This window comes from Typha angustifolia, chromosome 13, assembly GCF_048772165.1.
Source record: "Typha angustifolia cultivar Huaian chromosome 13, ASM4877216v1, whole genome shotgun sequence".
NCBI classification, from domain to species: Eukaryota; Viridiplantae; Streptophyta; class Magnoliopsida; order Poales; family Typhaceae; genus Typha; species Typha angustifolia.
The window spans coordinates 10,856,335-10,869,714 of record NC_133251.1 but is presented as its reverse complement, the minus strand read 5'-3'; the positions used below and the strand labels follow the sequence as shown (position 1 = coordinate 10,869,714).

The 13,380-nt window shown below is 34.2% G+C and overlaps 1 protein-coding gene across 8 annotated transcripts in view; it reads left to right on the top strand.

Moving 5' to 3' along the window:
• The first annotated feature begins 5,254 nt into the window (after positions 1 to 5,254).
• Positions 5,255 to 13,380, top strand: part of LOC140773024 (uncharacterized) — a 36,685-nt gene continuing 28,559 nt past the window's right edge. For 5 of the 8 annotated variants that reach the window (XM_073115337.1, XM_073115339.1, XM_073115338.1 and 2 more), the window contains exons 1-8: positions 5,255 to 5,515; positions 7,024 to 7,086; positions 8,244 to 8,337; positions 8,423 to 8,531; positions 8,619 to 8,657; positions 10,475 to 10,558; positions 10,634 to 10,695; positions 12,547 to 12,649. In XM_073115337.1, coding sequence (XP_072971438.1) covers positions 7,026 to 7,086; positions 8,244 to 8,337; positions 8,423 to 8,531; positions 8,619 to 8,657; positions 10,475 to 10,558; positions 10,634 to 10,695; positions 12,547 to 12,649 — 552 coding nt within the window. In that variant the 5' untranslated portion in view covers positions 5,255 to 5,515; positions 7,024 to 7,025. Of the gene's footprint in view, positions 5,516 to 7,007; positions 7,087 to 8,243; positions 8,338 to 8,415; positions 8,532 to 8,618; positions 8,658 to 10,474; positions 10,559 to 10,633; positions 10,696 to 12,546; positions 12,650 to 13,380 lie in introns of those variants that run through there. The other 3 variants (XM_073115341.1, XM_073115343.1, XM_073115342.1) reach the window with 3 other exon arrangements.

Genomic DNA, 13,380 nt, shown 5'->3' with positions numbered 1-13,380 from the left:
AAAGAAATTAGAGTCACCTTTGAAAGTTTCTAATCAATCTTGAGACTTCTCCCTAATTCCGCTAGAGTCACTTAAGAAAGTCACCACAGTGATCTGATATAGAACTTTCTTATGGACTTTCAGATAGACTTGAGTCACCATGGAAAGTCGCAAGCGAACTATACCGGGACTGCTTTCTAAGTCATATCAATATTAGTTTTATTTTTTTCCCACTAAAATTTATAATTTGCACAATGTATGACGACATACTAAGTATAATAATTAAATGCATACAGAAAATATAATAAATAAATTTGCACATGAGAATGAAATAAATAAATTTACACATAATAAATTACATGGTCTAATAAAGAGATGAAATATAATATAAATAAATATGTGAGTGAACCCACTCACCTGAGTTTAGGCAAGACAATCGAAATCTCTAATCTCTAGCTCACGTGCTAAAACTCACCACCTTTAATAATAAATAACAAAAATTAATTTTATTTTAAATTAAATTAAGTAATATTAAAATTTTCTACTATCTAACTCAAAAAAAATCAATTTGGGCCCAAACAAGCCCAATCCTTTGGGCTGGGCTATAGTTGGCATATAGTCCACCCAACCATACACTTAAATGGAAGGCCCAATCCAATTAAGTAAATGGAACCTGGTCGGGTCCCTTGGATTCGGATCCAACCCGATCTGAATCCAAAACTTAAAGGAAGAAGGCCAAACTCGGGCAACCCAAGTCTGCCTTCTTCAACCTGAAGGGAGATCGACGAGGGCGAAAGAGAAAAAGAGAAGGAGAGAGAGAGTGTCCACCGACGACAGTTCAACGGCCACACCTCAAGATCTTCACACTCTCACAACATTACCGTCCTCACGAGGTGGAGGAGAAACCATAGATGACAATCGACTACATGGCCGACGGCGATCGGAGCTACAAAGGCTCCAAAGGTGAACATCCACGGCACGAGACCAACGATAAGAGGCTTTCAGTGGTGGAGTGGTAGCGACCTGAAGTCGCCAGCTGGCCTGATTTATTGACGAAGCCAAAATCTCACAATTAGGTATTTCTATTTTAACCTATTAAATTGAAATTAAACTTGAGGGGTGGGAGAGGGCTTACCAAGGAGTCACGTGGTGGTCTCTGATGGCTTCAACATACTCCCACAGACTCATTCCACGGCGTGACTCCGACGGCAAGAAAGAAGAAAACGAAGGAGAAGAAGAAGATAAAAATACAACAGGAAGCTAGGGGTTAAGGAGAGAGAAAAACTTAGGGTTTAATTTTAGTTCTCACAAGGTTGTTACATGAGGGGACCACCTAAAGCCCCTATTTAGCAACTCACATAAGCCCAAGTGAAAGATAAAAGAGCAAAGAGGATTTCTTTCTATTCTGACGAAAGATACGCATTAGGAAACAAAAGTGCTCGAACGGCGATAATGGTGATGGTGCTAGATGGCAGATGACATGGATGAAGATAATGTTGCTGAATCAGAGAAGGAGGTTTTAGATGAAGAGATTGTTGTTCAGAGGGGGGTCCCTAAACTCAAAGCAAACAAGATCCTAATTATTTGTATTAAATTAAATATTATAAGAATTTAAGTAAGCTTCTTATTTTTTGTTTCTTGCATGTGGATATTAGTGTTAGTAACTAAGAATCTTTTTCAATTATCTGATGCTGTTAGAGAAAATGTACCGGGACATCAACGTGCACAACCAATAGATATGATTGCACTCGAAATGAGATATAAGGTCTATCAACATTATATATTGGTCATAATTGTGATGACAGCCTAATGTATATCTAATCAATGAGTTGCTATGTATTAGATGAGGGCCCAAATGGATCCAGATTGTTTTGCTCAAATTTCAAATCCTCATGATGCAATTGCCCATGTCTTCACCTTCTCACCACCAATTTTTTAAGCCTCTTCATGTTAGAGTAGGATGCTTTTTTTACTTTTCCTTTTTGTACAAAAAATGTAGTCACTTTGTATGGTACATATATCATTATAAATTATTATCAATTTGTACATTAATATATGTTATTAGTTGTTATTAATAACCACGTCTAAAGTAGGAAAATAAGTGCAATAAGCCAAGCTACTATTCTCTCCAAATAAGATGAATGGAATTTTTTTTATAGAAAAATGGAATTTATTTTAATCGCATCATATTCTATAGGAGCTTTTACTTTCTCACATAAAATTAAATTGAAAGTAATCCATTCGCATAAATGATGCCAAAGTAGTCGTAAGAGTACTAGCGATGATTGTTAGGCTAGTAGAAATCAGAAAAAGCAAGGCAAACGCACGCATTTGCCTTTGGCTGCATCGATCTCGCCTCCCACCCTTCATCCCGAACGTGTAGGTATCTTTCCTCAACCTATAAATGAGTCTAGACAGTCAAGAAACTCTACTTCTCAATTTCACCCGATAGAAGCCTCCATTGAAAACTATGTTCACTTGTTTGTAATTTTCACAAGTGACCAGCCAAATATTTTCATCTTTCCCTATCTCTATAATATTACCCTTTTAAAATTTGTATTGCCAATTCTGTCATACCTTTATGCATGATTTTATGCTTGTTGTTGTTTGTTTGGTTTATTCTCCAATTCTAAGTTAGGAATCTCGAATAATTTATCTTTTATACGATCTGAAACTTCGAAGGAGAGGGAGAATTCTCAATTTGATTAGGTAAACAAGATAGAGAAAGTCAAAGTACAAAGTCCTATTTAAATTTGGAAAGCAGAATCTTAAGCCTCTGTGCACTTCAGGAATAATTTTTTTCTTATTCCAGAATATAACTCTCTTTTCCAAAATAATAACTAAATTACTGAACACTATCATAACCTCATTATATAATACATAAAAAATAAAACATATTTTCTTTACTTTATATCACATCAAAGATAATTATTGCACTCTTATTTTAGAATATAAGTGAACATAAGAATAATTTTCGTGAAATAAAAATCTTATTTTGAAAATAATAAAGAGAAATATCTATTCTAGAATTAATCTTATATTCTTAAGTAAACATGGCCTAAAAGATTAGGGAAACTGAATATTAGTCCTACTATAAAAATTGAAATTAAGTAGAAGAAAAAAAACCGAGTACAGGTAGGAAAAGCAAAACCATAACAAAGACACAAATACTTTTTGTTTTAATGTGGAGATCTTCTTAGTCCAAAAGAGAAAAATCACGGATCCACTGAAACTAGATCAATCTATTTCATATCATTCACAGACATAAGAAGTACTATAATCTCTTAGGCAATTTATTTTCTAAGTTTTTAATCTCCAGCCCATAGTACATCATAGTTAACTATTCTATGAATAGATTATTTTCGTGTCTAACTTGTTGTGTTGCTACCAGTTGCTCCATAATTCCTTGTAGTTGATGTCAATGTTGACAATGTCGGTTCAACATCTTTGATGCTCTTGATCAATCTTTGATGTAGAATAAGTACTTGGACATATGTAGGTAGTTCTTCTTTCAATAAATGTAAAATATAGTCTATGAGGGAACTTAAAACTCTTTTAAATATAGAAATCGATCTCCCTTGAGTTCTTTGAGTTGTTAGAAATCTCTTAGTTTGTCATTTTTTTTTTATAGGCATTCAGAATGCCTTGGTTTGTACTAGGAGAGTTAGATTAGGAAAACCTAAGTTCGAAACTATTCCTGAATTTTCTTTAACAATATTGTGGTGGAGGTGCGCACCCGATTTACTTGGTCGCACTCAACCTAGGTGCCATAAAAGAATACATGTTATTCCATGCTAGGTGTATACTTAGCCTTGCAATGCTGAATTTCATATTTTGACTTGCGTTTCTATTTGTTCTTCAATTCTCTTCATACATACATTTTTTTACAAATTATGTGTCTTTAATCCTAGATTGTACTATAATATTTCAAAATGTTTTGTTTTCATGAATTTGCCATTACATAAAATTGCACTTGCACATTCATTTATAATTTTAAAGAATCGAGATGGTGATTTGTGATTGATAGTTATTGTTGGAGATAAAAATGACCGCTAGTTTTTAATTAGATTTGAAAATGATGTTTGCCCCTTGATAGATGGCAAATTCTTGTACAAAAGAGTAATTGGATGATTATTAATTATTACTTTCTGATAAAATAATGAACTTGGAATCCGAAAGAAAAGGATGGATAAGCACATCATTGACCCCTATAGTTATTTTTATGATACATTTTTTCTAAGTAAAACCAAGAATTATATTAAAATTTTGGCTTGTTGATCTATTGGAGACCCTAGGATGAAAGATAAATTTATACTTAGGTAGAATAATATGGAATAAATACCATGAGTTAGAGTTCTGTTCGGTCCCAATATAGATTGGCTAAAACATATTAGGATTGGCACCATATTAGGTGCATTTGGGCCATCATGGTTGAACATATTAGAATCAACATCGTATTGGGCACATTTTGGCAAGACATTCGAAACGACTTGGTTTGATTTTTCAGATTGAATCTGACCCATGAGGACAATTGAATAGATGATGTCTCACATTCTTGTGATTGTCCTCCTACTCTTCCAATCTCTCACTTTTCCTCTATCCCATGATTCTTCCATGCACCTGAGCTTGCGACCTCAACGGTCAACGAACTCCACCATTAGATTCCTCAACCTTTGGCGACCTCTAGTGATTCTCTTTTTTGTTTTTTTCCCCTTTATCCTTTCTATCTCTCTCTCCCTATTTCTCACTCTATTCTAGGGGTCGGACAAATCTTCAAATGGATGTTTAGTGGCAAATGTTAATCCTGATGAAAAGTATTTGTGGCACGGGTAAATGTTCAATGCTGTTGTACTTTTACTGATGGCAAAAGAAATATATTGCTTATTGGTGCTATTAATGAGCTCCCAACATTTTGGGCTAACTAAACATTTGATAGTTTTTTCAGTTTTATTACGTTTTTTTTCTCGTCTTATAAATTCATCTGCCGAGATATTTTTGTAACTTTTGATTATATTTTAATGATTTGCTTGATGTGAACATGGGAAGCACAAATACTTCATTTTAGGTGAATATGACTGAATACAGCCCGTATCTGTATCCGGCCCGTATTCATATTCGGTATGTTTTTGGAGTATTCTGAATTTAAATAATTAATTTTTATTTTTGGATAGTGGGTTGATACAGCTGAATAGGCTGGGATATGTTTTGGATATGTTTTGAATTTAATTGGGTAATCGGGCGGATTTAATTTTATAAACCCGTTAAGAAACTTAACTTACCCACCCCCCATTCGCCCGCCGCTCCCCGTCCTCTCTCGACGCCGCCGCTCCCTCTCTCTCTCGACGACGCCGCTCTCTGTTCTCCCCTTCTATCTCGACGAACCAGCTGACGACGCCGCCACTCTCCGTTCTCCCCCTCTCTCGACAAGCCGTCGACGCCGCCACTCTCCGTTCTCTCCCTCTCTCTCGACAAGCCGCCGTCGCCGCCGCCGCTCTCCCTTCTCCCCCTCTCTCTCTCGACGAACCAGCCGACGACGGTATGTTCTGTTCATTTCTTCTCTCGACGAACTAGCTCTTTTTTCCTTCAATTTCTTCTCAGTTTTTCCTCAATTTCTTCTCTGAGTTTTCTCATTTGATTTCTTCCACTTTCCCCTTCTTAAATTCTGTTTTAAGTTACTTTCCTCAGTTTTTTTTTTCGTTTTTTTTTTTCTTTTCTCAGTTTTTTTTCTCCCTTCTCTGAATTCTTTTTCTTTTGAAATTGTGCATATTTTCTTCTCTGGATTTATCTTCTCTGCCTTATTTACAGTTTAATTAATTCTGATATGATCACTTAAGCATTGCATGTCTGAATTTTCAAAGATTTATTGCTTTAAACCTTCTCTAGTTGCTTAAGTATTACAATTCTGAATTTTCAGATTTATTGCTTTATTAGATTCCTAGATCAGCTAGTTATATTTAATTTGAATGATGTGGTTTCATCTTCTTAAATATTAGTATTGTGTGGCGGCAGTTAGAACTAATACTAACAATTAGATGAGTGTAGTGTAAGAATTTAGAATTTCTCTGTTTTGTTTTATTTTTATCACAGATAAATGACTTCTGAAAGTATGAGTTCTAGTACTAGCAATGTAGCTGTAGATTAGAGTGCTCGGCTTTGGAAATATGTACCCAAATTTTAAAAGATGGGAGGAGGAGGGAATATGAAGTTTCAGTGCAATCATTGTCAGCAAATATACAAAGAATCTTATTATATAGTAAAGGCTAATGTGATGATAATTAGTGGATGTGGAATCAAACCATGCCCTTAAGTAAATTGTTAGCATATTGTGGAGATGAAAAGGATAATGGAGCAGGCTGAGTTAAAAATAAAGAACTCTATACCAAAGTTAGTATCATTGCTAATGAGTTGTTCATATTTTTAGTGCTATGACCTATGAGTTGCTCATATTGAATGCAATGATATCTACTATTCTCATTTTGGTGCATTATTTGTTGAATGTTGATGTATTCTTCGTCTAATTGTCTTTGATATCTATTACTCTCATTTTTGCTATTAAATGCTTATGTAGATAATAAATGTATTGAAATATTGAATGTAATATTATGTATGGGTTGTCATTAGAATAAATTTCTTTTTACACATACACATGTATAGGTTGTCATTAGAATATAATATTTTTATATAATTTTTTAATTACCGTATCCTAGACGTATTGTATCCTGTTTTTTTTGAGAATTTGCCATATCTCCGTATCCGTATCCCGTATCCTTATCCGTGCTTCATGGATGTGATTTTTTTATTATTAGAATAAAATATCAACTCTGCCTTTTGAGTTGACGAATTAGCAGTGGTCTATAAATTATTATATAACTTCTTTGTTAGCAATATAGTAAATTCTTTTTACATTTTCGTCTCATATATCATAATTCAGACTCACTTCATTATCTCTTTACTTCAGTGTTTTCATTTAGTGATCAAGATATGCAATTAATCCTTGCTTTAGAAATGATGAAATTTAACATTTTTAGATCCTTTTACAATCAGAAATGGATGAAAAAGGAAATGGTGAGGAGTCACTGATCAAACGGGTTGAACAACTTCAACATGGTATTGTCTCTTACATTCAACCTCCTTGTTCTATGAACCATTTTATTTCACATTGTATAAATTGACATGTTGGTCCAAGAAGCAAACATGAATCGTCACTTGATTGTCTATCTCGTTATTACATAGATTACTTGAAGATATCAAATTGCTACTTTATAGAAAGCTCCTATGCTGCATGAATTTTCTTCCATTTTCTATTAAAACTAAATTTGAAAACATTTCCTCTTCTTTTACCAACTGCTTCTAAGTGTTTGTAACCTTTTACTCTAAGGGTTTGAAGTTTCACTTGAGATGTAACTGTAATGGCTGAAACTTATGAAAATTAATGTCGAAACTATGAAGATGTCTGGTTTAACATTTGACCACAATAGATTAAAACCATCCAATTTCAGTCTTAAATAGTCATTTCTTCTAGGGGTTAAAACCAAAACCAATCAAAACTGAAACTTCGAACCATATACAGTATCATGCAAAATCCAACAAACCGTTATGAGGGTTCATCTTCTTTGTAACCTACCCAACCAGATATGTTTTAATACATATTCTACCTTTTCATCTATCTCACAGATCCTTTCCGTCCGTCTAACTTCTCTTCCTTTGCCATCTGTCCCTTCCCTACGCCGGCCCTCTTCACCCATCCCCTAGTTGATACTCTTTGGTCCTCCCTTTGTCTCTCCCTTGTGCTGCCATTTACATGACCAGACTTTCCGAGCCATGCCACCCAGCACAGCTTGTCTTGTCAGGCTATTGGAATGGGGTGTTGTCAGATTCAGAATCCTGATAATCATAAATTTTCTTTCGTTATTTTATCTTCTTCTAATCCTTTTCTTTTATATTAGGTTGTAGCAATTAAGTCAGAGCAGGAATTGAATGGCCTATACCTCTAATTTTACTGTTGATACTGGGCCAATCCTTTACCTTATAATTCTTTGTTCCAATGTGATGAAAATAATGATACAAAGAAGATGAAATAAGTATCCTGTTGTAGCTGCTGTCTTCCTTCCCTCTATGTTGTTCTCCTTTAGGTCACCTGCCCTTGGCCTAGAAATCCTGCAGGAAAGTTCAACCTAGTTGGACGCTCATGTTCCCATAAAATTCAACCTTCTTTATTTTTTATGCCGTGTTGAATATATACTAACTTTTTCTTTTTCCTGCAGAACGTGATGAGCTTAGAAAAGATATTGAGCAATTATGTATGCAACAAGCTGGACCTAGCTATCTTGCTGTGGCAACTGGAATGCATTTCCAGAGGTGCTTAGGAATCTACCATATGTTTTACTCGTAGTGCTTACTGTATAAATTTCTTCAATAAGACTAAAGTCCTATCAGGATTCAGGATAGCTGGTTTGGAGCAGGAGATTGAGAACCTTCAGAAAAAGTTAGCTGGATGCTTGAGAGATAAGCAGAATCTTCAAGAGGAGCTTGCTGAATCTTATCAAATTAAAGTTTGTATCATATTCTATGATCACATTTTTCATAATTACTTTTGTCTGTAACTTTCTTTCTTATAATGTCTGTCTTATAATATTCAGAGCCAACTTTCTGATTTGCATAGTGCTGAAATATTGAAGGTACTCTTTATGTTCTAATTTCTCATAGCTGCTTATTTACTTCTTAATTTTTAATCGTTCAAGGACTTGTCATTAAAGTGCTGAATGCTATTTCATTTTGCTTCTACGTATGCCAAGTTGAGATGCATAAAAATCAACTTGATATATTATATTTCAAATTGACTATCTTGGGAGAGAAAACACAGTACCTTTATCCAGCCAATCAGCCATTCAAACTTCTCAATTATTTCTAGTTCTAACACCTTTTTATTTCCGCCATACTCCCTGATTCTCTGTAAACTTTCATGCCTGAATTTCTTACTTCATCATTTCTCGTCATTCTATTTTCTATAGATGTAGTAAAAATGGTTTACAATTTTACATAATTTACCTAGAGGATCAGTCTTACTTAGTTTTGTTTTCAGTCTTATTGTCCATCTCATTAAAAATTTAAAATACATTTCTCTTTCTTAAGTTTACATGATTGTTCATCTGCAGTGGCAAAAAGAAATTGATTCATGGTTTCAAAGAACAAACACCTTTTCTCTGTCATGAGTAATCATCCTAAAATCCAAGTATCAACTTAAAATATAGTCCTATTTTTTCGTACTGAACTAAGTTCAAAATGCACATCTGCTAGTTAATTGTAGCACTAATCCCCAAATTTGGCTTTCATTTCTTGAGAAACATGATAATAAAATTCTGATTTTACAATATTGCAAAATTTTGATTTTACTGAAGTAACCGAACTACATAAAGTCAAAATGCACATCTGCTAGTTGTAGCACCAACCCCCAAATTTCTTTCATTTCTTTGGAAGCATGATAACAAAATGTCTGATTCTACAATGTTGCAAATTTTTTCTTGACTTGGAACTTCACTACTAAACTTAAACCCAACATTAGAAATTTGTTCATCCTACACATTTTTATCAAAGTTGTAACAGTTATTTAAGGAATCAGGAGAACATAGTCATTAGAGATCGAAAAATAAAGCACTTAGTCACCATTCAATTAATTCGACTTCCATATCTTGTCCTTTTGAACCTATCTGATTTCTATTGAAAGCCATTCTCCTATTCAAGCAGAACTTGGCTGTTGGAAATCAGAAAAACAATTCCATTTGGAATTTTTAAGAAGGATTACTATTCTCATTAATAGGTCATCACTATGGCAGGGACTGTGATGCATCATTTAGTTCCAGGTTATGTTTGTTTCCTTTTTAAATTTAAATGCAGAAAACATGCTATTATTAGGTTTTCTGGCAATATATATTAGTAACATAATTTGATATATACCATATGGTTTAACCATGACTATATTTTAATTTTTAAGTTAGTGGCTTTTATTGCCTCTTTTCTGTTGCTTGGTTGTCTTTTGTTGGTTTTTAGAATTTGTACCCTGGTAATAGTAAAATTTGTTAGTCCTATTCATCATCCTCATCAAGGCAAACATCTAACTCTATTCCCTAAATGGCTGCATGAATGGATTTTCAGAATATTGATGCTCGTTTTTGCTGAGTTAAATTGTTCTATTTTAGGGGGATTTGTTTGCAAATATTTAGAGAATCAATTGGATGCTCTCCTGAACAATGAGTGGCAAATTACAGTAATTTAATGTTCTAAAATTTTATAATGTTTATCTGTTTTTCTGAGGTCATCTAATTTTGTTGAAGGATGGCAGTTATAATATACATTTACTACGATAAGCAAAGTGAAGGAAATATGTAAAAGTTCTAATATAGGGGGCAGTTAACCTCCTAAAAAATTAGAAGCCCTTCAGTCATACTATTTACGTTTGGGTAGGTTCATGAGTTTTCAGCTTTGGATTAAAATGCAGAACAAGGAAGCAGAGAAACAGGTGAAGTTTTTCCAGAGTTGTGTAGCTGCTGCATTTGCAGAACGAGATCACTCATTACTGGAGGTCTTTGTTGTATTTCTAATTTCAAATAATTTTAATCCCTTATCTAAAGTGTTAGTTTTCTCTTTCTTTTTATAGTGCGAGAAGTCAAAAGAACGAGAGGAAGCTATATCAAAGAAATTTGTCAACCTTCAGGAAAGGTAATATTCTATGACTGAAGTGTCTTAAAGCAAATACAGAACCATCTTTATTTCTTTCTTTTCCAAGGATAGCAAAATGAAACCTCATTGGGATTTTCACAAAATCATATGTATGGGAGTTTCTATTGTTCAGAGTCTAGAGATGCATTTTAATAACATTGTCTGAGACTAGAAATGGAATTAAATAATGTGTGAACTTGAATGGCAATGTTAGTCAAGTGAAGGTTTCCACTTAGTTCACAACAGAGAGCTGCCAAATTATATCCTTGGCTTCTGGAGGATATCCAATAGGACCAATACTATTATTGGCACGTCTTAGTGCTATTACACTGATCTCCACAACTTTGATATTCAGATTGATTGTCTACACACAGAAGTTCTGTATTCAGAAACAAAAATAGAGGCTGCTTGCTAATTGGATAAAGACTTACATGAATAAGCATGATAGAAAGAATGATTATAGAATATTCCAAATACACACTCTGATTGCTACTTGCTAGCAAAATAACATTGTTAATTATAATCCTTAACCTAATCTTGAACAAATAATTAAACAGTGTATGACAGTAGTATTTTCCTTTTACCTTAGCTGTGGTTGTCACACACCATTTTCTAAGTATTTTCACTCTTCATATATAGCTCCTATCTCATTTGAGTAATCTATAGTTTCTTATTTTTCTTCTGTTTTGTTACGGTTTGGGTCTGACCCCACCACCTCGCGCTAGACTAGATGGGATTAGCCTTAGTCAATTTCTATTTTGCATTTGATTATTGTATTTGCACTTTAGTCTCGATGTTTTAGTTATTTGCTTATGACTATTAGATTGAGTTAAGTCGGATCAGTCAGTTGGGCTAGCCACATCGGCTAAGATCGGTAGCCACCTATAAAGCATTGTGGTGTGCATCGGGTTCATTATTGATTATTGGAACTATCTTGATTTAACTCTCTCTCTCTCTCTCAACCCTAGTTCTCTTCTCCACGGCAGCCTTAGCGTTGCCGCCTCCTTCCTCCTCAGTTCGACCAAACCCCTTAGTCCCTTACGAACGGTCTCCTTCTCCCCCCCTCTTTCCTTCCTTGTTACTTTATCACCTTCACCATCATATTGCCGATGCCATTACCACCTTCATCTTAGTTAACCGCAACTACCACCACCATCCCACGGGTAGACCGCACCACCATACTCTACCCAACCATTGCTTCGGCTTAGCCGAGCTAGTTATTGAAACGTGAATGTATCACAATTTTTCTGAATTTTGATGATTTTCCTGGATTATATTTTATTTTTAGAATTTAAGTAATTAAAAAATAGTGTGAACTGATATTGCATATAGTATATATAATATTCAGAACAAATATGTATTATTATTTTTGGCGGGCCGATACCAATACCACATGTATAACCTTGGCTATATCTATCCTAATGTAGTAAAGTAGTAGAGGAGTTGATTAAATCAATCTTTTAAACAAGCACATGACAGAAACACAACAACCAGGGTGGTTTATGGCATGTGGTGCATGGTGGGCATTATGACAGGTGACATGATGATCAATATATTCCTTGTGTAAGAAATAAATTAGCTCCAGAAGGCTAGAATTGTCTTCACTTTAGCTGGCAGAATATTGGACAAGCATATTTCTCATATTCCTTGTAAAAGTAATCACTTAAGCTGCGGAAAGCAGATAATCACTATATTCCTTGTTTAAAAAATAAATTAGCTGCAGAAGGCTAGAATTGTCTTCATTTAAGCTGGCAGTGTTGGGCAAGCATATTTCTCATAATGTTCTGATTTCATGTAATGCATGATGATTAAAATGACTGAACATGACATGTATGCTTATATAATTGCCAGGATAGAGGAACTTCAATCTAAGTATCTTGATGAGAAGAGGTTGAATGATGCCTTGCAGATGGAATTGAGGGAATTGAAGATTTTAAATGAATCTTCTTTGAAGGTACAGATCTAGTTCATCTTCATTTCATGGCTATCGAATGCAACATTAAGCCCGTGGATCCAATTCTAGCATATTATGATATATTAATACAATATCATGATTTGTTGAAGGACGATGACGAGGAAGCAGATGCAAATGCTTTAATAGATGACTCCAGTATTTCTATCCCTGACTATTAAGCAGAAGTGAATTTACAAAAACTATCTATTGAATTGGTGTAATATTTTTTTTTTTACTTCTGTTTAAGATTCTTATAAATACTTTATTTTGGTATGTACAGTTATAACTGTACTTGTTTCGCATAGTTGTGATCGGATATTATGTAATTTATACAACCTAAAAAATGTAAAAACATTAGATAGAAAGATTGCTAGAGATCAGCTTTAGGTTTGTGACCTGTCTCTGTTGGAACCTCCAAGCCACTATGCACCGGCCAATCTCTTTTTAGATCATTAATTGATGATACTTTATTTATATTCTTTATGCATAACTAATTTTATCTGTACGGCATCTGATCTTCTATTAAATCATGTACCTGTATTTGTTGATTAACATGACATTAAGATGGTTTTCTTATGCCTGTCGTGTCCTCCTGTATATATTTTACAGTTATATAATGTATCTATGATTTACGTTAAATATCAGATAAAGCCTAAGTTTTATAGCGTCCCAGACAAAACAAACTAAAGGGTTATTCCATTTCCTTGTTTGACGTGGAAACAGGAAATGAA